This window comes from Cervus elaphus, chromosome 23 (assembly GCF_910594005.1).
Source record: "Cervus elaphus chromosome 23, mCerEla1.1, whole genome shotgun sequence".
Taxonomy (NCBI): Eukaryota; Metazoa; Chordata; class Mammalia; order Artiodactyla; family Cervidae; genus Cervus; species Cervus elaphus.
Window position 1 is genome coordinate 27,573,466 of NC_057837.1, and position 25,576 is coordinate 27,599,041.

A 25,576-nucleotide genomic window follows, 5' to 3' on the forward strand; every position below is an offset into this window, starting at 1 on the left:
TCCCTCTCAGTGTTCTGCTTGCTGTCTTTCCACAGTCTCCTTCCCTTTCGCTTACATCCTCATCTGTTTTCTTCTCTCAAATATCCTAGTTTTTAGTAGAACATGTATTGTCCTATACCTGGAACTGAAACCACATGTTTTCATATACCTAGAACCTTGAATAGAGGCTAAATCCTAATATCACAGGGAAGCAGGCACTGCTTCTGGAGATTTTTTTTCTGCGTATATAGATTACTTCAGTTAAAGACTGAAAAGCCTATGTTCATTTCCCACGAGGTATTGATTACAAAGTTTACCTGAACATTAAAATTAACCATCTATTATTAAAAACTGCTTGCACTATGGAAGGAATGGATTAACATTTCATTTAATGCTTCTTCCCAGGAGCCGAGGATAGAAACTGGCTGCAGCAGCAACAGAATATTCCAATTCATTCTTGCCCCAAATGTGGAGAAGTTCTGCCCGACATAGATACACTACTGATTCATGTTACGGACTGTATCATTTAAGTGTTGACCTTTCACCTCCCCCAAGCTGTTGGTAAATCTCATTTTTTTTCCTCCAAGAGTTGTACTTTTGTGTCATTTGTTTCATGCAACTATTTTGGCTCATTATTTTTATTTTAGGAGAAAGAAAAATCACGTTCTATAAAGGACATTTTGGGGCACATTTCCATAACTCGCAAAATAGAATCTTCAGCGTACCACTCTTCTGATAATAGGCTCATTGTTTTTAATATTTAATTGATGTGAGCACTGAACTGTTCATGTAGGTAATGAGCGTATGACATCATGGATGGAGTAAAGGTGGTAATAAGATGGAAGACGCCTCACTGATTAGAACCTTCTAGGGAGGCAAGAAAAATGAAGTGGTCACAGATTTAATTGAGAAAAGTGTCTTTGAAGTATTTTTAAATAAATTATATTGTTACCTTTCTTTATCCATTTAAGACAGATCTATTTGGGGTTGTGTATATGTGTATATCTTAAAGTTTTATTTCAAGCACAGCACCAAAGTTATGATGTGGCTCTTTTCAGATGAGCCCTGTGAGCTTTTACTTGATCATCAGGACAAGTGAAAAACTACTGGCCTACACAAAGCAGATACATTAGTTTCACTGGATTTCGTGTGACCATCCACAGTGTAAAGTTCCCTTTTCCTTCCCTTGTGATGCAGGTACATGTTATCTACTATACAGTAGATAGTATATGAATTTCTAAAAAGAATGGCTATCAATTTTCTTCCTGGATCAGGCTCTATATTCATAATCACAAAAATAGTTACTGCAAAATAAAATTTTCCTTATGAGTCTTACACATTGTTCATATGTGGTTAGCTAATTTCACAGGATGTGTTTTCTGTATTCAGCTTCACATAAATTTAATACTTATTCAGATCTGTCTTGTTAATTCCATGAATATAAGCAAAATCTCTCTATTAGAGACCAGTAAGTGTTGTTTGAATTAGAAATTGTTCTTTCTAGGAAGATGAAAAGATAGGGCTTTGCCATATTTTATAAATCTAGTTTACCAAGATGAGCTAATATTGGGCCACCCTTAGAAGTTATTAATGTCCTTGTGTATCTATATACTAAAACATTTAAGAGAAAAGTTTAAAATCTCCTCTGTTTGGCTTTGTCCTAAGACTCTCTCCTAGACAAACCTGACGTGTGTGTGTGTGTGTATATGTGTATATACATATATATATTTTTAAACAGGAATTAAAACAGGTAATTACAGCTTCATTACAATAGAACACATTGCACAAACTCAATAGTAATTTAGATTTCCCTACCTCACCCCACGGAGAATGTTTGTTTAAGACATTTTTAAAATAACTATTAAAATTTTAATTTCTTATTTATAGTTTCTAGTTTAACATTTTTTTCCTTATTACTTTATATTGGAGTAGATAAATTTCTATAGTATCCTAAATAGAAAACAAACCAAATGGTTCCACTCTTAAGTTACTGGCAATACCCTTATGCTTTGTTCAAGTAAAAATATTAATCTGATCCCAATGTGAAGTAACAGTGTGAATGTGCTTATTAAGTCTGGGATCAAATTGTTTCCTTGGTAATTAGGACTGCAGGTGAAGGCAAGTTCATATGGTGAAGTTAAATTAAGGCTATTGTTTGGGTGGACTCAAACAGTTTGGTAAACAACTTGTAAAATCTACACATGTCTTGTTCCATTAATTTCATCTTCAAAGGCCTTGTTCTAGATTACCAGTTAACTATACTTCATTGGAATTTTGGCCATGCTTTTACCTTGTGTGGCTTAATGGGAATAATAGAAAGATGGGAACTATGAAGAAATATGAATGAGCAAATGAAAATGCCACATTTGATCATTTTACAGAATTCAGTCTTCAGATGTTACATGTAAAAGTAATTTTGATCTGGTCTGGTATGTAAGGAGTTTAGACATCATCACTCCTATCCTTATAATAAGAAAAAAAACTGAACGAACTTAAAGTCATCCATGCTTTTTAAATCCTTCAGAGATCTGAGGTCACAGGGCAAACCTCTGTTCCCAAATTGGAGAGACAGACAGGCATAGTGTCACTGATTACAGGACCAAGGTCTCTGAAGCAGAAACCACGGGAGGAGCAAGTACCTGAGCAGACAAACTTAAAGCTATTATTGAAGAATTGCTAAAGTCTCACATGGATGAACTCAAAAGTTAAAAACTCTAGAGGGAGCAGAGTCTTGGGGGGGACCCCTGAAGTTTTGTGAATTTTACTTCCACGAGCCCTACCAGATTCTCACAGTAAAGATTAGAAAAAAACTCCCCTATAATTGCAGCAGGGGGAGGGGAAAAGTAGACATTCAAAAAGACACCAGAACATTCTGCTCTTCTTAAGGCCTGCCCTCAAGGGAAACTCTTTCACCTGAGCCTAACTTGCTAGGAAGTTATCAGAGCCTAAGAAACCTGGGGAAACAGATATACCCAACTTCTGCCCCCTCTAGCCTTCTTCTTCTCACCAAAGGAGGAGGGAAAATACTTGTAAAGGTCACTGCCCAGAGGCACAGTCTCACAAAAAGAGTGATCATAGACCTATAGAATGCGTCCCCTCCCCACAACACCTCATCATCACATCAACAGGGCTCTTGTATAATAACAATGGTTACAACGGAAAGAATTGCACAATCTTCAACGTTCTCTAAGAAGAATTCTGTAAGGAAACCCAGAGACAACAATGGAGACCAAAGCAAGGACATCAGAGGAAATTTTAGCATATGACACTTAGAGCTGCAGTAAACGATAAACATGGCCCAGCTCCTCACAAGATAAACAAACAAGCTCAAACTAAAGGCCTGTGTACCGTAGTTCTTTCTTACCTAGTACATCATGTTCAGTGTTCAACAAAAAATTATAAAGCACAGTAAAAGACAAAAAAACCCACACAGTTTGTAAAGATAGAGAAGGCATCATAACCAAACTCAGACATAATGATATAAGCATGGGAATTTAAAGCAACTGCAATTAATATCCTATAAGCTCTAATGGAAGAAAATGACAATATGCAGGAACAGAGGGGTAATGTAAGCAGAGAGATGGAAATACTTAAGAAAAAGTCAAAAGGAAACACTAGAAATGAAAAATCCTGTAACAGAAATGAAGACTGCCTACGATGGGCTTATCAGAAGACTGACCGTGGCTGAGGAAAGACTCAGTGAGCTTGAAGAAATGTCATGAGGAACTTCCAAAACTGAAAAGCAAATAGAAAAAGAAATTAAAAAAAAAACAATATCCAAGAACTGTGAGATAGTTATAAAAAGCATAACAAATGTACAATGAGAATACCAGATAGGAGAGAAGGGGACAGAGGAATGTCTGAAGTAATAATGGCTGAGAATTTTCAAAAATTAATGACAGGCACAAACCACAGATATAAGAAACTCAGAGAACATGACTTGAGATAAATGCCCCAGAAGTCTTCACCTAAGTATATCATGTGCAAAAGGCAGAAATTCAAAAGCAAACAAAAATTTTTTGAAAGAAGCCAGAAGGGAAAAAATCTTACCTGTAGAGGAGCAAGGATAAGAGATATGTGAGACCTCTTCAGCAACCATACAATCAACAAGAAAGCTGAGTGTGAAAAACCACCAATCTAGAATTCTGTATGTATGGAAATCATCTTTCAAAAGTGAAGGAGAAGTAGGCAGATGGCATCTGTTGCCAGTAGACCAGCTTTGGAAGAAATGTTAAGAGTTCATCAGAGAAAAGGAAAATTATATAGATCAGAAACTCAGATCTGCATAAAGAAAAAAAGAGCATTAGACAATGTTGTTTTAGTTGCTAAGTTGCGTCTGTTTGTGACCCTATGGACTGTAGCCCACCAGGCTCCTCTGTCCATGGGATTCCCCAGGCAAGAATACTGGAGTGGAATGCCCTTCCCTTATCCAGGGGATCTTCCAAACCCAGAGACTGAACCCATGTCTCCTGCATTGGCAGGCTGATTCTTTACCACTGACCACCTGGTAAGCCCCAAGAGAAAGAATGCATGAAGATAAAGTCATTTATTTTTCTTATTCTTAATTAACAGACAATGGTTTCTTCAGAGTAACAACAGCTACATGTATTTGGTGATTATTTAATGGATAAATGAAATAAATGACAATAATATTTTAAGGGAGGGAATGAAGAATTGGGGATATTCTGTTACAAGGTATTTTCCCTACCCATGACGTGGTATAGTATTCTTTGAAAGTGAACTTGGATTAGTAGTCAATGTATATTGCAAACTTTAGGGCACCCTCTCCCTTGCAAAAAAAAAAAAGTTTTAAAAAAGAAGTATAATCGATATGCTAAGAGAAGAGAGGGCTTCCTTTGTGGCTCAGCTGGTAAAGAATTCGCCTGCAATGCAGGACACCTAGGTTCAATCCCTGGGTTGGGAAGATCCCCTGGAGAAGGGAAAGGCTACCCACTCCAGTATTTTGGCCTGAAGAATACCATGAACTGTCCATGGGGTTGTATGAAGTCCAAAGAGTGAAGTCAAGTGGGCCTTAGGAAGCATCACTACCAACAAAGCTAGTGGAGGTGATGGAATTCCGGTTGAGCTATTTCAAATCCTAAAAGATGATGCTGTGAAAGTGCTGCACTCAATCTGCCAGCAAATTTGGAAAACTCAGCAGTGGCCACAGGAGTGGAAAAGGTCAGTTTTCATTCCAATCCCAAAGAAAGGCAATGCCAAAGAATGTTCAAACTACTACACAGTTGCACTTATCTCACACGCTAGCAGAGTAATGCTTAAAATTCTGAAGCCATGCTTCAACAGTACATGAACCATGAACTTCCAGATTTTCAAGCTGGATTCAGAAAAGGCAGAGGAACCAGAGACCAAATTGCCAACATCCATTGGATCACTGAAAAAGCAAGAGAGTTCTAGAAACACATCGACTTCTGCTTTATTGAGTACACCAAAGCCTTTGACTGTGTGGATCGCAACAAACTGGAAAATTCTGAAAGAGATGGGAATACCAGACCACCTGACCCGCCTCTTGAGAAAGCTGTATGCAGGTCAAGAAGCAAGAGTTAGAACTGGACATGGAACAACAGACTGGTTCCAAATAGGAAAAGGAGTACGTCAAGGCTGTATATTGTCACCCTGCTTATTTAACTTATATGCAGAGTACATCATGAGAAATGCTGGGCTGGAAGAAGAACAAGCTGGAATCAAGATTGCCAGGAGAAATATCAATAACCTCAGATATGCAGATGACACCACCCTTATGGCAGAAAGTGAAGAGGAACTAAAGAGCCTCTTGATGAAAGTGAAAAAGGAGAGTGAAAAAGTTTGCTTAAAACTCAACATTCAGAAAACTAACATCATGGCATCTGGTCCTATCACTTAATGGTAAATAGATTAGATGGGGAAACAATGGAAACTGACAGACTTTATTTTGGGGGCTCCAAAATCACTGCAGATGGTAACTGCACCCATGAAATTAAAAGACGCTTGCTCCTTGGAAGAAAAGTTATGGTCAACCTAGACAGCACATTAAAAAGCAGAGACATTACTTTGTCAACAGAGGTCTGTCTAGTCAAGGCTATGGTTTTTCCAGTAGTCATGTATGGATGTGAGAGTTGGAATATAAAGAAAGCTGAGCACCGAAGAACTGATGCTTTTGAACTGTGGTGTTGGGGAAGACTCTTGAGAGTCCCTTGGCCTGCAAGGAGATGCAACCAATCCATCCTAAAGGAAATCAGTCCTGAACATTCATTGGAAGGACTGATGCTGAAGCTGAGGCTCTAATACTTTGGCCACCTGATAGGAAGAGCTGACTCATCGGAAAAGACCCTGATGCTGGGAAAGATTGAAGGTGAGAGAAGAAGGGGACAACAGAGGATGAGCATCACTGACTGTATGGACATGAGTTTGAGTAAGCTCCGGGAGTTGGTGAAGGACAGGGAAGCCTGGTGTGCTGCAGTCCATGGGGTCGCAAAGAGTCAGACGCAACTGAGCGACTGACCTGAACTGAGATAAGAGAGAAAATGGAGTAACTTAAATGCTGCATTAAAACCAGGAAAGTCAGAAATAGATTGAAAGATAACAGAAGAAACCAAGAACAAGGGCAATGAATAGAAAACAGTAAAAATGAGATAGATATTAATCCAATTACCAGGAATCAATTTAAACATCGTTGGTCTAAATACACCAATTAAAAACAAGCTTTAAGAGTGAATAAAAAACAAGACTCACCTATATGGTGCATACAAGAAACCCACTTTGAATATAAAGACACATACACATTAAAAGTAAAAAGATGGAGGAAGATATAGCATGCTAACATATAATCAAAAGAAAGATGGAGTAGCTATATTAATTTCAGACAAAGACTCAAAGCAAGGAAAATTATCAGGGATAAAGGGCCATTATCAAATGATTAAGGAATCAATTCTCTAGGAAGACATACAATCTCTATTATATATGTATCTAAAAACAGAGCATCAAAATACATAAGACAAAAACTGATAAAAACTGTAAGGGGAAAACCATGAATCCACTAGTGTAGTTGGAGACTTCAAAATCCTTCTATCAGTGATTAACAGACCTAACAGGCCAAAAATCATTAACATAGTTGAATTGAACAGCATCAGTCAACTAGATCTAACTTCATATTCTATACATGACAGAATACACATTCTTCTTAGGTTCACATCCAAGCCATAAAACAGCTTAAAAAATTTAAAACAACAGAAATCATACACAGTGGGTTCTCATGCCACAATGGAACTAAACTAGAAAAGAGTGACAGAAAGATACCTGGAAACTCTCAAAACACTTGGAGATTAAATACAGTCTGTAAATAATACATGCCTAAAGAAGTCTCAAGAAAAGTTTAAATATAAACTAAATGGAATAAAATATAACATCAAAATTTGGGGATGAAATGAAAGCACTGGAAATGTGTAGCACTGAATGCGTAAGTGGAAAAGAAGATCGATCTAACATCAATAATTAGAGCTTTTTTTAGAAAAAGAATGGCAAGTTAAACACAAAATAAGCAGAAGAAAATAATGGGAAAAAATAAGCCCAGAAATCAGTGAAATTTAAACCAAGAAATCAATAGAGAAAATCAATGAAACCAAAGCTGGTTCTTTGAAACAATCGATAAAACTGATTAACCTTTAGTCATGGTAACTAAGAAGAGACACATATTACCAATATCAATACGCTATGAACAACTGGAACTTGAAATTAAAACACTCTTAACATCTACATTAATATCCCAAAATGAAATGCTTAGTTATAAATCTAGTAAAATATATATAAGATCTGATGAAAGATAACTAAATAAATGGAGAGATACTCCATGTTCATGTACAGGAGACTCAAAATTGTGAAGACTGTCCCAACCTGATCTACAAATTCAAAGTAATTCCAATTAAAATCCCAAATTATTTTGTGGTTATTAATAAAGCAAAAGATGCAGAATAGCCAACACAGCATTGAGTGAGAACAGTTGGAGGATGACAGTAACTTCAAGAGTTACTGTAAAGCTACAGTAAAAACCAGTGTGGTGCTGGTGAAAGAGCAGATAAGTACATGAATGGAACAGAGTAGAGAGCCCAGAAATAGACCCAGAGAGTCCACTAGTCTTTGATAAAGAAGCAAACACAATTCCATGGAGAAAAGATGGTATTTTCAACAAACGCTGAAATGCTGGCACAATATCCAAATGCAAGAAAAAGATTCTAGACACAGACCTTATACCTTTCACAAAAACTAACTCAAGCCACAGACCAGGAATAAATCTTTACAAAACATATATCCGAAAAAAGACTGGTATGAAAATATCCAAAGAACTCTTAAAATGCAATGTTAAGGAAACAGCCCAATTTTTTAAAGGGCAGAAAGATAATACATACCTCACCAAAGATGTACAGTTGGCAAATACTGAAAGGATGCTAAACATTTTATGTCATTGAAAGTGAAAGTGTTAGTAGCTCAGTTGTGTCCGACTCTGCGACCCCATGGATTGTAGCCCCCGAGGCGTCTCTGTCCATGGGATTTCCCAGGCACGAATACTGGAGTGGGTTGCTGTGCCCTTCTCCAGAGGATCTTCCAGACCCAGGGGTTGAACCCGGGTCTCCTGCATTGCAAGCAGATTCTTTACCACTGAGACACCAGGGAAGCCCATATGTCATTAGGGGATTGGAAATTCCAGCAAGATACCATCACATACTTATTAGAATGGCTGCAAATTCAAAACAATAACACCACCAAATTCACCTGGGGAGTGTGTGGAACAACAGGAATTCATTGCTGGTGGAACTGCCGAATGGTACTTTGGAAGACAGTTCAGCAGTTTGTTGCAAAACTAAGCACACAATCCTTGCTATTTACCCAGATGAACTGAAAACTTATATCCACACAAAACTTGCACCTGAATGTTCATAATAGTTTTACTCATAACTGCCAAAACTTGGAAGCAACCAAGATGTCCTTCAAAAGGTAAATGGGTAGTCAAACTGTGGAGTATATCCATATGATAGAATATTATTCAGTGGTATTAATAAAAAGAAATAAGCTAGTATCTAACCACAAAAAAGACATGGAGGAACTTTAAATGCATATTGTCAGTGAAAGAAACTAATCTGAAAAGACTACATACTGTATGCTTTGAGCTGTGTAACACTCTGGAAAAAGCAAAACTGTAAGGATAGTAAACAACAACAAAAAAATCAATGGTTACCAGGGGTTAGGTGGAAGGAGAAATGAATAGTAAGAGCACAGACGATGTTTAGGGCAATAAAACTTTTCTGGATAATACTGATGGTGGATACCTCTGTCAAAACCTATTGAATGTATAACATAAAGAGGGAATCTTAATGTAAACTATGTCATCATTGTTCATTTGCTAAGTCATGTCTGGCTCTTTGCAACCCCATGGACTGTAGCACACCAGGCTTCTCTGTCCTCTATTATCTCCCGGCATTTGCTCAAATTCATGTCCATCAAGTTGGTGATGGTATCTAACCATCTTATCCTCTGCTGCCCCCTCCTCTTTCTGCCTTCAATCTTTCCCAGCATCAGGGTCTTTTCCAGTGAGTCAGCTCTTCACATTAGGTGGCCAAAGTATTGGAGCTTCAGCATTAGTCCTTCCAATGAATATTCAGGGTAACTATACCCCATGGACTGCAGCCTACCAGGCTCCTCCGTCCATGGGATTTTCCAGGCAAGAGTACTGGAGTGGGGTGCCATTGCCTTCTCCGTCAGGGTAACTGTAGACTTTAGTTAATAATAATAATGTGTCAATATTGGCTTATCAGTTGTAACAAAAAGTCTGATACTAAGGCAGGATGTTAATAATAAAATTGTTTGTGGAAGGGGCTATGTGGGAACTCTATTCTCTCCACTCAATTTTTCTGTAATCCTAAAGTAACTCTAAAAAGTATTATTTTCTTAAAAATGAAAAAACCTTTGAACTATATATGATTATTTAATATGAATACACATAAAATATACTGTGTACATCATACACTCAAGATTCTGGTAAAAACTGGCTAACAATTTCATCTGACCCATAATGAAAGGACTCAGTTGGAATTGGTTTTAATAAGATATCAGATTCATTATGCTATCATTAATTCAATGGAAGAAAGCTGACATAACAGCCAGTTGCAGCGTTTAAATGTAACAGGAATCAAGCATATGAACCAATATTCAAATGTTTCCATGAAAGAAGGAAAGGTACCAAAACTGCTTTGCTATGAAAGGCAAAAAGTAGAAATAATGTTCTATCCTCTTTGGTATCTTTTGACTTCCAGAGTTTTTCATTTTAAAAATTATTGAAGGAACATTATATTCTCATTGTGAAGATGCTAGTCATCACTGAATACCGTAGGTGTTCTTTTTTTCTAGCTAAGTAATTACAAAGATATGAAGTATAATACAAAAAAAAAATACTGGTCCAGGAACTCTATTTATGGAGCAATTTTGTCCTTTAAATATATGGATCCATAATCATGGATAACATTTATTCCACATACATAAAGTATATATTGTATTTAACTCAGCAAAAACCAAGGAAGAAATGTGTTGAATGTTCTTATGAATTAATTAAAACCAGCAAAGCTAGAGTTTATTAGCTTCTCTTGTAAAACATCAGTAGAGATGGAGAACATGCCCTGTTGCTTAAAGTAACCTCTAGATTGTTTGAAAAGTAACAGACATTTATTTGGGCAACAGAGACAATATTCTATTAGGAAAACTAGAGGTTGGGTTTTCCTCTTTCTCAGAAGGGTCGTTCATCTCTCAGTAGAGTGTTGCCTCTATGGAAGGATATTTTTTTCAGTAGAGTTTTGTCCAGATAGCTGGACAAATTCAAATTTGGGATAAGACTCTAGAGAATTCTGTACCATTAAGCATGAGACATGAAGGCAGACGCCTACAGGCAGGTGATAGGGATGCTATGGAAACTGGCCATTATTCCTAGAAGATCTGATTTTGAATAGCATTGCTTTCTACTGGGCCTATCGTCTGGCGTGTTAACCCCCAGAAACATACTCTAAGATACTCTGCTTCTAAAATCTCTACCTTAGAGAATTCAACTGTACTCACTAAACCTACACTTGAAGCCCTGATGTGTCCTCTTGGCTTGGGTCACAAACCTAAAGGTAGTGCTGAAATCTCCACGCCATCACCACAGGCTGAACTCACCATGTCTACGCTGTGCAAAGCAAGTTCTGCCTCTATAATTCTGCTGGTCTCCCACCTATTGCCAATGTGGCGATCATCCTCTTCTTCCTGCCAAAGACAACTTTCCTTTGGTCAGTTATCAAAGCAGGTAAGTTTCCTTCATAACATGTTTCCCATTCTTCTCTTCCCTTCAGCTCTCACAGTCTGAGACTCTCACGATCTCCTATGGAGCTTCTTTGCCTCCAGTTTCTGGTATATGCAATTCCTGAGCACCTATCTTTAGTTAGCTTAATCATCCTAAGCATTGCCTGATAAAGTAGTAAGAATAAAAAATACACATTTAATGCTTACTTACATGTGCTGGGCACACTCTGCATATTTTTAAGTTTTTCTCATGAATTCCCTGTGAAACAACTATGACTGTCCCTGTTTTGCAGGTGGGTAAGTTAGGGCTCAGAGAGGTTAACTAATTTAGCCAAGGTTGCATAGTTAGTATGTGGCAGTTAAAAATCACACCCTCTAAAATAAAAAAAAAAAAAAAAAAAATCACACCCTCTTAACTCCAGAGCCTAAGCACTTAGCCACACCTTCCCCTATCTAGCTCTTGTACCTTCCTCCCCCACCTGCTCAAACATGGTCTTTTTAACACTTACAGAATAAAGTTCTTGACTTGGTATTCATCATCTGCCACAGTTTGATTTATCAACTTTAAAAAAAAAATGTTTTCACCTCACCTTCTCTTTCACCTCCTCTTCAGCAAAATTGGTGCCCTCTAGTCACGTTATGTAATTTGTCTTTTATGCATACATCACATCTCCCAAATTAGACATCTTTGCCCACCCTTGCACATCAAAGGCACTAAGTGACTATGACTGATAACCAGAGTGTAAAAATGTACTGGAAATTCTCATTTGATCCTTCCTGAAACCCTCTAACCCAGGTATTGCTTTCATCAGCACTCTAGAGATGGAAAAAAAAAAAAAATGAGCCCTCCAAAGCTAAGTGATTTGCTAAGAAGGCAATGCTCTCGACATTTTCTCTCTGTAAACATTTCGTGTGTGCCAGGTACAAGCAAGAGGAGAGAGAGGAAGAGATAGGACCACGAAGATACAGTCCCTTGTCTTCAGATGCTGACATTTTGATGGGAAGAAGCAGAAAACAGTTACTCCCAACTCTGACGCAATTCCCAGTCTAAGGACCACGGACTCCTCTTGAAACAGTGGTTTCTACTATGTTAAAGAATATCACCTAGTATTTCCTTCTCATTTTACAGATGATGATGATACTACTTCCCCAAGATAAGACAGAGGTAAAAGTGGACCAGACTTTTCTTTTAGTCCAATTATCTCAACTGAACACAAGATTGTAAAATAATCAACTAAATGAAATAATCAACCACATTTGTATACAGGCAACACCGGCAATCTGTGAGGGCAGGGGGAAAGTTTGCAATGAGTTCCGCGGTCTGAGCCTCAATGTGTAGGCTTGTCGGCATCAAGAGTTACCCTCCACCTCACAGGAAGAGAAAACGAGGCTCAGAATCGAATGACAGTCAGTCCCGGAAAGTGTCAGGAACTGACCACAAAAAGACACATCCACTTCCCGACGCTGGAACACTTAACCAGAGGAGCCTAGGACCTCACCGACCGGAAGTTCCCCTGCCCCCAACAAAGAGGGCGCCGGTCACGTGAGCCGATCTGATTGCTAAACGCAAGGGTCACCTTCTCCCCGCCTCCTTGAGGTCGTTTCCGCCCAGAGTTCTGAAGTAGCCAATCAGTACAGGCCCCAGAAGGCGTGCGTCTGACGTCAGAAGCTGGGGCGGCGAGGAGTTGGAATTTTGGCGGGTCCGGCTGTGCAGAGTAAAGGGGTGAGGAGCCGGGTAAGAACGAGTCTGCGAGTTTTGAGGGGTAGGTTGAGGGGCTTCTGAAGGCGTCGGTGTGAGGGTTTAACGAGCTCCGAGGGCGAGAGGCGCGGAGCTCGGGGGCCCTCAGGAGGGTGAGACTGGAACTAGGCGAACGCGGAGGTGGCTTGGGCCGATTGCCGGGCTGACGCGGGGCCGGGCGGCCGGGAGGGCCTTGGGTGCGGAGCCGTGGACGGTTTCGGAGCTGGGAAATGGCGGGTAGTTCCGAAAGGCGCCGAAAGGTGCCAGGCGTTCGGCCGTCCAAGCTGTGTAAGGGTCCATTTTTTTTCTCTTTAAAGGTAACCGTTTAAAACGTTTGTTAAATACATGCCGTTTGGACTTTCTCTTTTATAAATTTATGCTTAAGTTTATGATTTGCTAATAGGGGTGCAAGGCTCCCATCACATCTACTTTGGTGTTATCCAGTTTAAAGTGGGTGAAAAAGTGAAAGTGAAGTCGCTTAGTCGTGTCCGATTCTTTGCGACCCCATGGACTGTAGCCTACCAGGTTCCTCCATCCATGGGATTTTCCAGGCAAGAGTACTGGAGTGGGTTGCCATTTTCTTCTCCTGGAGATCATCCCAACCCAGGGATTGAACCCTGGTCTTCCGCATTGTAGGCGGGCGCATTACCGTCTGAGCCACCAGGGAACAGATAACAAACAGGTACACCATAGTGGAATGCGCGATAAAGTTGTGAAAGCGATGAAGTGAGAGGGTTCCAGGGGCCTGGTCAGATAGAGTGGTCTGGAAAGGCTTAGAAAAACTGGTAGTTAAGCAGAGACTGAGGAAAGAGAAGGAAATAGAGGAGAGCTTTCCAAAGAGGCCTGAAAGCACTTGCGTGTTCAAGAAGTTCAAAGCAGGCTAGTCTGGATGAAGCATTATTGCGGGGTTGGGGTTGGGTGGAGTGGTTGTAGAAAAAATGAGGAAGTGAAAGTAGGCAGGAGAGCAAGTAGGCTTTGTAAATTTTGTTCTAAGGGCAATGGAAAACTAATTAGAATTTTATTAAGGAAATATTGTAATCTGGCTTATGTTCTTAAAAGATTGCAGATATTGCTGAGGAAAGAAAAGATTACTGTAGTGTTTTCACAGAGGATAAATTTCAGCGGAACAGGATAAATTTCAGAGGGACAGAGAATCTAATACAGTATTCCAGGCAAAAGATTGATAGTAACTTGGACTAGGTTTTTGGATGAAAAGTTTTTGGAGAGAAGTCGAAGATTTTCGACTGAAAGAGTTGAAAACCACTGAGTGACTGAGCAGGAGGTCTGTACTGGCAATCAGGGAACGGTGTTGAAATTAATCTTTCCCCAGTAGGGGGCTCTGAGGTATACACTGAGTTCCAGATACTGAACAAGGCTTCCACGGGATGTGATCCTATGCCTCTGAGGTTTATCCCACGTCCTCGCACTCCTTTCAACCTTCACTCCCTCCATTCCATCTTCTGCCAGGACCAGCGCTCCTTAAGACATCAGTACTCTCATGATTTTCCCACCTGACTCCTTAGGTTAGAGTCTTCCCAGATGGCTCACTGGTAACAGAATCCACCTGCCCATGCTGGAGACGTGGGTTTGATCCTGGGGTGGGTAAGATCCCCTGGAGAAGGTCATGGCAACCCATTCCAGTATTCTTGCCTGGAGAATCCCATGGATAGAGGAGCCTGGTGGGCTGCAGTCCATGGGGTCGCAAGAAGTCAGATACAACTGAGCACAGCACAGAAGATATTAGCAATATATTGAAGAAAGAACCCTTAGCATTTGTCAGATGGTCCTAGATGACTGGGGAGGCAGTGGGTAGGGTCAGAGGTGGGTTGGTTATAGAAATGACCAAGACAGTTTGCCCCTATCCAACCCTCAGGAACCTTACAGTCTTTCAGGTTCCCCAGTTGACAGCACAGTGCCAGACACATGATGGATTGTGGGAATATCTGGTGAATAAATGAAAAGAAAGCACCGTAATTAATCCTTGACATCGAACTTACCAAGATCGTATATATTATAGAGCGCTTATAAGTTAAACAGTAGCCTAGAAAATTTACACTTTCTTGTAGTTTTAAAAATCATTTTAAATGAAAAAAGGAAGGTGCACAGGATAATATAAACTTATCCTACTTAGCTATGCCAGCTATTCCTCTGAGCTTCATAATGCATGTTCACAGTTTGTCTTATCTGTGTAATCTACTATCACATGTAATATACTATCACATGTAATCTACTATCACAACTGTACCTCAACGAAATTTGCCTAACAGTAGCTTGCAGACAAGACACAGGGACTGCATCTATACAAGGAGGGAGAGAAAGTTGGTTGGCTGGGGTTAGAAATGGCCAGAGCCTGGATTAATTCTGAGCTTAAGCTCCTACAATTTGTAGGATGCTGGATTTGTTGGATATGTACTGTGAGAGAGAACAGTTGAGTGATTTTTCCTACCTTGATTCCACACAGCCAAGGTTCTGCATTGCTGCCATCTCCTGGTCACCTGATACTCCTTCCGTTTTCCATCATCACTGTTCACTTGACAGCATGGATGGTGAGTCCTGACAGTTTTCTCAATTTCCCTTTGTTTCGTGAAAAATCAATCTTTGTCCATGGGCTTGTTGTTTCTTATCTCTCTCTCTCTTCGTCACTAAGTCGTATTCACCTCTTTTTGCTGCCCCGTAGACTGTAGCCTGCCAAGCTCCTCTTTCCATGGGATTTCTGAGGCAAGAATACTGGAGTGGGTTGCCATTTCCTTCTTTAGTTGTTACTTATATCACTTATAAAATAGTGAAAATAGTTACCTTACCCTCAAGCATTGTCTGAGTAGTTCAATAGAAATCTCACTTCAGTCAGTGAATGTTATTTGTTTTAACCAAGTGCACTTTCTGTTCCTAACAACATTGGTTGTCTTTTATAGTAATGATGGTTGGCATATACTTACTATGTGCCAGGCACTGCTCTAAGGTCTTATGCATACAGTTGGCCTTCCATATCTGACGGTTGCCCATCTGCAGATTCAACCAACTGCTCACATATAGAGAAGATTTGACGGGAAAAAAAATGCCAGAAAGTTCCAAAAACCTAAACTTGAGTCTGCTAAGCTCTGGCAACTATTTACATAGCATTTACTTTGCACTGGGTATTATAAGTCATCTAAAGGTTATTTAAAGTATACAGGAGGATATGCATAGCTTGTATGCAAAAAATATATATGCCATTTTATTAATATATCAGGGATTTGAGCATCTGTAGATTTTGGTATCCATGTTACCTTAAAATATTTATATAAATTATTTCACACTGTACGTATTACTCCTCTCCTGGTTTCATTCAATATTGTATGTAAGATTGATCCAAATCAAAATATAGTTTCAGTTTCTTTCTTTCAGTTTCTGTATTTCTTTCAATTACAATGCATAGTAAGATTGAATCACATTTTAGTAATCCATTTTCCAGTAAAAGGCATATGGGTTAGTTCCAATCTTGTCCAACTATAAACTATGCTGCAATTATGTTGTTTTGTTTTGTTTTGGCACATGTGTGAGCGTTTCTCCCTACCACCTCACCAACATCTGAGGCATCATCCAAGATTTTTTAACTAATCTGATGGGTGATTTTAAAAGGTAGCTCGCTATTTTAATTGCATTTCCAGGATTACTAGAGGTAGAGAACTGTTGGTTTGTTTATTGGCCAGTTGGATTTCTTCATTCTTGATTTTCATCTGTTTCTTTTATTTGCTCATTTTTACCTCCCCACAATTTGGGCATGATTCCTTTATAAAATCAGAGGCATTTAAAGCCCAGGCATTAAGGATACATGATACATTCCCTCACTGAAAAGATGGGGGCTGAAATCTAGAAAAATTAAAGAGTCTGTTCAGGATCACATGATGAAACAGGTCAGCACAGGAGCCTGGGTTAGGATAGAGACCTCTAGATCAGCAAACCAATACCGTTTTTACCACTCTACGCTCCTTGACCTCAGAAGGAAATGAGCCAGTGGCCAACTCAGGGTCTAGAATCTGATGAAAGAACCTAAAGCTTAAAGTCAGAGATTACATAATAATTAATCTGAATTGCTTAGCTAGCAATGACTCCAAGACTGCAGGGTGTAGCAAGAGAGAAGAGGCTACTTGGCTACCCAGGCTCAAAGTGAGATAACTGCACACCCAAAATGGAGCCAAAAGGCCCTTCTCTCTCTCCCATTCCAAGCTGTTATAGAGGGCACACCCTGGAAGAGGCCTGTGCCCACACCACTGGGAACCTTGGATGAGAAAGGCTGCCTAGTGGCTCCACACTCTTGGCCTTGAATCCATCTTTTCATGAGAGAACCAGGGCTGATCCCTCTTCACTATTTACTAGGTAAATATTTTGCACATATCCCTGCAAAATGAACAAAATTTAGAAGTAGTATAAGGATTTGTCAGAGCTAGAGTGAAACTACTTCAGCGTATTTCAGTGTCAAAGGTGAACTCTGAAGTGAGGCTGCCTGGGTTCAAATTTCTGCTCTTGACAGTTTCACCTGTGACAAGTCACCAAACATCTGTCTTCCTGTCTGTTTTGCTCTGAGGATTAAAATCAATTAATACAGTCATCCCTGGTATCCACAGGGCACGTATTCCAGGACCCTGCATGGATACCAAAATCCAGATGCTCAAGTCCCTGATATGTTAATAAAATGGCATATATTTTTTGCATACAAGCTACACATATCCTGTACACTTTAAATAATCTCTAGATGACTTATAATACCCAGTGCAATGTAAATGCTATGTGAATAGTTGCCAGATATGTTAATGAATATGTATTTATGTAAAAAGCATGGAGAATGGCCTTGAGTGATACATCAAAATTATGACAGTGGTTATACTGGGGCCTGGTGGCTATGGTAAGGAGTTGGGATAAGATTTGACATAATAAACTTCTAACATAAAAGCCAACAGCAAACATGATAAAAGGTTGTGTATGTGTTAAGTTACTTCAGTCATGTCTGACTCTTTGCGACCCTATGGACTGTTGCCCACCAGGCTCCTCTGTCCATGGGATTCTCCAGGCAAGAATACTGGCGTGGTTGCCCTTTCCTTCTGTAATAAAAAGTTAATAGCTAATTCTGGTTGATGGGATATGAGTACATTTAATGTAATGCTTTGTAACTTTCTGTAGTTTTTAAAAATTGCTCAAACAATTAAAAAGTGGGGGAATATATTCATCTAGGAACTAAATGTATACTTGGCAAGATTTTCAATTATTCCATTGTGGATTGAATTTCATATGCAGGAAGTCATCTGATTAGCTTAAGTAGCGTAGATAAAGAGATCTAGCCCAGTGGCTGGCCCACTGAGATAACTAAGTAGATACTGGCCCCTACTTTCTTAGCCTAGTTCCAAGAAGCACTTGGGGAGAAGAAAGGTAGAAACAAGAACAATAGTTACATGTACCAGGCGATATAGTGAATCTGCAGTCATTTTAACTGCATTATGAATGTTGACTGTTTTAACTCTGCTTGTCAATGGCTGTTTTTCATAGATAGGCTTCCTTTCTTTCCTTTTTCTTCTTTTTCCCATAGGAGAGGAAGATGATTTGTCTCTGCTGACTGCATTGCTGGAGGAGAATGAGTCGGCCTTGGATTGTAATTCAGAAGAGAGTCAGCCCTTGACCCAGGAAGATGGTGAACCTGACTCATTTGATGAGCTCTTTGACGCTGATGGTGATGGTGAATCTTACACAGAGGAGCCTGATGAGGGAGAAGTGGAAAAGGCTGAAAACCAAAAGGAGAATTTGGCCACTCTCTTTGGAGACATGGGAGATTTAACAGATGAGGAAGAAGCTCCTACATCACAATCAACTAAAGAGAGGGTCGTCCCTGCTCCTGCTCACAGTCAAGGGAAAACTAATCAGGAGTTGCAAGGTGCCCTAACCACTTGCTTTCTCTAATTTCTTCATGATAGACCAGATGAAGACTACCCATCTGACAGCTTTCTTCAAAATAGCTGCTGAGTCAGGGGTAGAGATAAATGACTTTGCAAAAAAAATTGTAGAAGTTAGTAGCAAGCATTTAAAGCCAGCATTTGAGGGCACAGCGGTCCCCCTGATATCAGGGTCAGCCAGCTGTAATTGAGCCTTTGCAAAATGGTTCTAACATTTCTCACACTTATTATAGAAAAATAATACTTTGGGGTTTAGCAAAGGGAGCCAAGGGACAAGACTGCAAAGCCACTACATACTCTGTTTGAGCAGAAGACCATTTCTGAACAGATCCATCTAGGAGTGGCTTTTTCTTTCTTTTCCTTTTTTTTTTTTTTTTTAGTGTTACAGATTTTTTTTCCTGTTTTTATCATCTCACAAAAAAGCAGTATGGCAAGTTTTTTAGTTCATTGTTTCAGGAGCATTGGAGCATGTAAGTGACTTCTCCCAGGTCATTCATGCTAATCTGTGTGATTAGGATTCCAGGTAGATTTTGGCTACAGAATTTCTATTTTAATCCCAACAGAAGATCCAGATACTTATAAACAGCAACTAGAAAACGTTTATACGTATTATGAAGTTGTTGTTTAGTCGCTATAGTGTCCAACTGTTTTGAGACCCCATGGACCTCAGGGGGCTCCTATGTCCATGGGATTTCCTAGGCAGGAATATTGGAGTAGGTGGCCATTTCCTTCTCCAGGGAGGAGTGCCATTTTCTTATTCCTGACATCTCTCTGATACATATTTTTTTAACTTACATATATATTTTTAATTGAAATATAGTTCATTTACAGTGTTATTAGTTTGAGGTGTATAGCATAATGATTTGATATTTTTGTAGATTATACTCCATTTAAAGTTATTACTGAATATTGGCTTATTCTCTGTGCTGTACATTATATCCCTGTATCTTATTTGTTTTGTGTTTTAAATATGGAAAGCTTCACAAATTTGCATGTCATCCTTGCTTAGGGGCCATAATCATGTCTTGACTCTTAAGAACTTGTCAACCATGGCCATGTATCTAACTGTCAGCAGTACAAATTCATAATCAGCTTTGGTATTAGAGATTTGTTTACTGGAAATGCCATGTTTACTTCTCTAAGGGGAACTATTTAAAGTGCAAAAGTTAATTGTGAGTTCTCAGTGTGTGATTCTGTTGTGGGTCTCAAGTTTTGGAGGTGATGGATAGACATCAAAAATCATTTCAGCACTTTCATTATGTATGATATTTCGTCTGGTCTGGTTTTTAAATCAATATATTTTTTCCCCTAGATGAATTAAGGAGGTTGCAAGAGCAAATGAAGTCCTTACAAGAACAGCTGAAACTAGCGACAATTAAACAGCCTGCAAGTCCAACCCTTTCATGTAAAACCCCAGGTAATCAAACTAATTCTAGGGATAGTATGCATTTCTGTTACAAAGAAATCATAACATTACTTCTGCATCCAGCTCCTGGTAAAACAGTTTTTTAACCCCTTTCTAAATTTTCTTTACTAATTTCTTTTAATCAAGTAGATAAGTCTCCACGTCCCCCTCTTAAGGAGAAGAAAGTTCAGAAAATTCAGGAGTCATTGTGTTTTGCTGCGGAGCTTGACATCCCTACTCTACCAAAACCCAAGCGAGTGGCTCGGACACCAAAGGTCTCATCTGCAGGTGTAGTACTCATGGCCCCTAGCTTCTCACTGCCTGGGCTCTGTTTACCGTGTATTTTGGCACTGTTATGTATGGGTGTGTGTGTTGGTCTTTCTTACCTGCCCATTAAGAAAAGTAAGTTTCCTGGAAATGGGAACCACAATTCTATATTTCATAATCTTTGTGTACATCTCAAAGTGCTTAGAAAACACTTGGGTAGAGAATAAGTATTTAAATGCTTAGTGGATTTAATATTTTTTTGGTTCTATAGTCCTGTAGTTGAATTATAGTGAAATATAACCACTGGGTTGAGTTCTTATGCTAAAACTAGAGATTTACTCTTCAGGCTGTGAGACTGAGGCACAGTGATCTCTTTAATAAAATGGTCAAGTTTTATTTGAAGCCAGAGGGTTCATTCTTATGAAAAGTCGTCTTTGCCGGGAAGATTGAGTGGTACTCAAATAAAAGCCTATTTCAGCACATACATACATACACACAAAATAAAATGTAAAGGATTTATAAGCTCTGTGTATTGGTTTTGTTGTACTGTCTTTTTGCCCAAAGCAATTACTCTTCGGAGGATCTAAGAGAAAATGACCTGGAGATAACTTGGCTTAGAGTAAGCAGCATTTTATTGATCACACATGTTCAAAAAGGCCCTTTTTGACTATCATTGGCATATGACACAGCAATACAGAATGGCTGTAGCATCTGTGTGTTCATATTTATTTGACAACAGATGATATAGTCCATGTATCCACTTACTAATAGTGTTTATTCCCTTAAGACCTCTGATATTATTAAGGTAATTTATTAGGCAGTGTCTAAAGTTGAATTTTGAGGTGTTGAGATAAGGGCATGGTTTCTGGCAATTCTAAAAAGTTCTAGGGTTACCCTGGCCCCTGCCTTGGGAGCAGTGATCCAAAGTCACTTTGAAAGTAAATACCAATCTTATTTGAGAGAGAGTTATACTTATTAAGGAGAATACCCAAGCTTTCTGACCCTCAGGAACATTATCAAATGCTTATAAAATATGAGAAGAACCATATCTGAATATCCTGGGTCCCTTAACACTCCTGCCACCCCCCCCCCCCACACACACACAAGTAAAATGAAATGAATTGAAATGAAATAAGAAAACAGGGAAGCTAACTTTGGATGTCTTGCAGGTAGAATTTGACCTGTGCGCAAATCTCCACTAATTACTGATTTCAGAAGGAGGGCTCTTACTCCCTTAAGAAATCTACCACAGTGCTCTGTATATGGTGAATGTTCAAGAAATTGCACAGAGAAACAGTGTTTTAGAGTAGAACTGATGCAGCCGCTAGCCACTGGTAGCTAATTAGATTACAAATTAGGCATTCATTTCCTTAGACACACTGGTCAGTGTCTGCTGGTGGCCACTACATGGACAACAGTGGTATAAAACATTTCCATACACAGGAAGTTCTGGACTACACCGCAGAGGTTTGGGGGTAGTACAGAAATGATCCTGTGGGCTTCCGTTACTCTCTCAAGATTTGACATGTGTTGATTAAAAAAGAAACAATTCTAATAAAAAATGTTTAATTATCAGTGTGGTTTTTCTTTTTAATTTTTATATTTTCTAGAGCCCCAGTGTTCATCTTTGAAGATGACAAGTGTACTCTCCCAGCCACTCCGAACAACTCCTGGGAACAAGCCTGGTGGGATGACTAGGGATCAGAGTGCAGGGACACCCAGGAGCTCTGGGGAAGTGACTCAGGAAGTCTCTGTGGAGGCCTTCTCCGGCCTGAGGCTCAGGTCAGTAATTTTGACAGCCCTCTCTTTCACTCTGCTCGTAGGCCCCACAAGATGCCTCTTCCTCCTTCCTAGGGACTGAGCCTCCCAGAGTTAGTGTGTTTGTACCGCCGAGTCACATGAAACGCATAGCTCTTGTACTTGACCATACGAGGCCTTTGGCACTGTTTGACTCAGTATGTTTACATATGAATAAGGAAAGTTTTCTCTTGTTTGTGTAGAGAATAAAAGATACGTGTTCTTAAAAATGAAATCAATAAATAATAAGTACTGTATTTAACCAGAAACTAGGAGGAACAGTGGTAGAGACTATTCTTAAATACCTAAAGGAATATACAGTTTAACTAGGATAGTAGTATCTTATAATTAATGTTACTAGAAATAACTGCTCTTTTGTATTGTTATGTGGAGAAATTAAGGTATTCAGGCAAAATATAAATGGGGAGTGGGAGAGAGGCTCGAGAGAGAGGATGTATATACACTTACAGCTGATTCACATTGTATAGCAGAAACTAACACTACATTGTAAAGCAATTATCCTCCAATTTGTAAAAAATAAAAATAGAAATACATCCCAGGATCAGTTCAGGGAAAACCTGGACTTCTAAGTCTTCTGTGTCTACTGCTTTGCACCTCTTGTTATTACTGCTCTTGAAGCCCTGGGCAGAGAGAACATCCTTACTGAAACCAGATTGCCTTTAATACTGTCTGAGTAGCCAAGTACAACCCCTCTAGAACACCTGAACCTTGTCAACCTAAACTAAAACTGCTAAGCTTTTAAATTGTATGTTATTGAGCAAGGGAAGAACAAGTGACTGCTGACATGCAGTAGAAGTTTATTGTAATAACTCCTTGCTCTTCAAAATTGAGGGGGTGGGGAATCAATGTTTTAATTACATTTGAGACACAGTCTGAGGAATGGAATATAGTAAAAACTCACTGAGGGAACTTTAGGCTTCTTTTTCAACGTAAATGTGGCCCTCCTGAGATAATACTGCCTTTCCCAGTGGAAACACCCTAGAGATAATAAAGGTGGTGTTGATGCAAGTATTGCTATACATTTGAATTAAATGGAAGTAGATGAAGTTGAAACTAGTCAGCCAAAGCTTCTGTGGGGCCTACAAATTTAGGGGGTTGCAGAGTTATTTGAGTCTCTCTCATGATTGTTCTACCTGAACCTCAGAACCTGAAGATGCTCTGTAGGATCATAGCTTCATAGTAACCTGTTAACTCAGAAATCAAACAAAGAAAGGATTTTCCACTTATGTCAGTGTTTCCCTCCTGAATATTCTTTATTGTTGAGTTAGCCCTTGGAGTTTCTGTTCCAGAGAACTTCTGAAAGAGTCAAAAAGCTTGTTTTCTCCTGACTGCTTTCTCTCGTCCTAGAATATGTTATATGATCCAACATGAAACAGATTTTAATATTCAACTAGAGAAAAACATTTTGCAAATTTTATGAGTTTTAACCAGTCATTAGAAACAAGAGTATATTAATTGAAGCGTGAGTCAATTTTTTTAATTATGTGAAAAGGTTGGCTTTTAAAAAATCTAATTAGAAATAATAGAACTTAACGAAATTCTCACAGAATTGATGGAATTGAAATATCTTAATTTACCTAAGCAATTCATGATTTTGTATTAAAATCAAGAGATTATTTTTTAAAAGAATATTATATTAGCATTCATAAGAACTTAAATAATTTGTGATCTTTACTTTCTACATAAGTCCCAGTTCTTTATCCGTGGATAAGCAAACCTGGTCTTTAAAATTATCTCCTTTTGGGGAGGGAGCCGTACTGTGTAGCATGGGGATCTTAGTTCCCCAATAAGGGTGAAACTTGTGCCTCCTGCAGTGGGAGCGCAAAGTCTTAACCACTGAACCACCAGGGAAATTTTACCTGCTGAAAAAATATGTGCTTTGTACTAAGCCTCCCTGAGAACAGGTGCTTTAGAGATTTCTGTCCATAATATCTCTTCTAACCAATTTGCTATAGTGCCAGGTTATCTCTTAGAGTAATAATCTACCAATCGCTGGTGTCTTGACCCAGAAAGCCTCGAGTATCCTCCACAGAAATGAACAAGAAAATGATCGGCCGAAAACTTATCAGATTGTCTCAGCTCAAGGAAAAGATGGCAATTGAGAAGCTGGAAGAAATAGACTGGGTGACGTTTGGGGTTATATTGAAGAAAATCACTCCACAGAGTTCTAACAGTGTAAGCTATTTTATTAATCAGCTGTTTCATCACAGATTGGCAGAGATTCGTGTTCTTGATTTGTTACCCAGAGCCCATCCGTGTTTCATTTTGTAGTCATTGCAGTAAGTTCTCAAATTGCCACACCATCACCTGGTTGGTACCAGAGGGGGAGATATGTAAGGAAGGCCATACCTAAAGAAGGTCTAGTTGGACAGGTTTCTTGAGCTTTTTATTGTACACATCATTCTTACTCATTTTACTTGTTGTTTGGTGATGCCTGTGGATGCCCTACGACTCTGAATAATCCCCCTTGTGGAAGGGGAGCACGTCCTCAAAGACAATTTGGAGAGCCTTACTAGATGTAAGATGTGGGTCACAGAAGTCCTGATATTGCTGACCTGTGCCAGTACAGGATGGTACATTTCATTTAACAAATACTACAAGAGGTCTGATAAGTTTTAAAATCACAGTTGACTGAGGTATAACAAAAATTATTCTGTGGCCAAGTCAAAAAGCTGGATTCTAAGCCTCATTCTCCATTTATCAGGAGCCTTGTGGCATTAGGTAGCCCTTACTCTTTCTTTGAGGACCTCCATTTCCTTATCTGTAAAATGAAGGAATTGTCTTTTGATTATCTGAAAGGCTGTCTCTAAAATACTGCAGATTATCTTGTTCAAAACTAATTTTATCTTCCAGTTTTGATCTTGGCTAACCTTAACTTTTTTTATGAGCTCTGACACCAGGGATTGAGTTTCAGATTCTAAGTCCTGCTCTATCCCTGTTCTATCTCAGTAAGTGTGAACAAGGCTGGTTTTCATGTGATTAAGTTCATAATTGCATCACCACTGGCTATAATGCCATTGAAATAATTGGCGTGAAATTTATCTGAACTTCTCTAAGAATGGCATTGTATAAATCCTTGGAAGAATAATTATAATACTGGAGTTTAGGCAATAATTCACTATAACCTGTAGC

General features: G+C 39.1%; 2 protein-coding genes across 7 annotated transcripts in view; both read left to right on the top strand.

Moving 5' to 3' along the window:
- OPTN (optineurin) overlaps positions 1-565 on the top strand; it is a 38,706-nt gene extending 38,141 nt beyond the window's left edge. For both annotated transcript variants that reach the window (XR_006337012.1, XM_043883678.1), the window contains one exon: positions 385-565. Coding sequence is in view for 1 of the 2 variants with exons in the window: in XM_043883678.1 (XP_043739613.1) it covers positions 385-509 (125 nt within the window). In the remaining variant the exon portion in view is untranslated. The remainder of the gene's footprint in view (positions 1-384) is intronic.
- Positions 566-12,947: 12,382 nt separating this feature from the next.
- The window catches only part of MCM10 (minichromosome maintenance 10 replication initiation factor), a 38,942-nt gene continuing 26,313 nt past the window's right edge, over positions 12,948-25,576 (top strand). For 2 of the 5 annotated variants that reach the window (XM_043884112.1, XM_043884111.1), the window contains exons 1-7: positions 12,953-13,058; positions 15,495-15,579; positions 18,594-18,935; positions 20,267-20,371; positions 20,507-20,647; positions 22,237-22,408; positions 24,454-24,619. In XM_043884112.1, coding sequence (XP_043740047.1) covers positions 15,573-15,579; positions 18,594-18,935; positions 20,267-20,371; positions 20,507-20,647; positions 22,237-22,408; positions 24,454-24,619 — 933 coding nt within the window. In that variant the 5' untranslated portion in view covers positions 12,953-13,058; positions 15,495-15,572. Of the gene's footprint in view, positions 13,059-15,494; positions 15,580-18,593; positions 18,936-20,266; positions 20,372-20,506; positions 20,648-22,236; positions 22,409-24,453; positions 24,620-25,576 lie in introns of all 5 variants that reach the window. The other 3 variants (XM_043884113.1, XM_043884114.1, XM_043884115.1) reach the window with 3 other exon arrangements.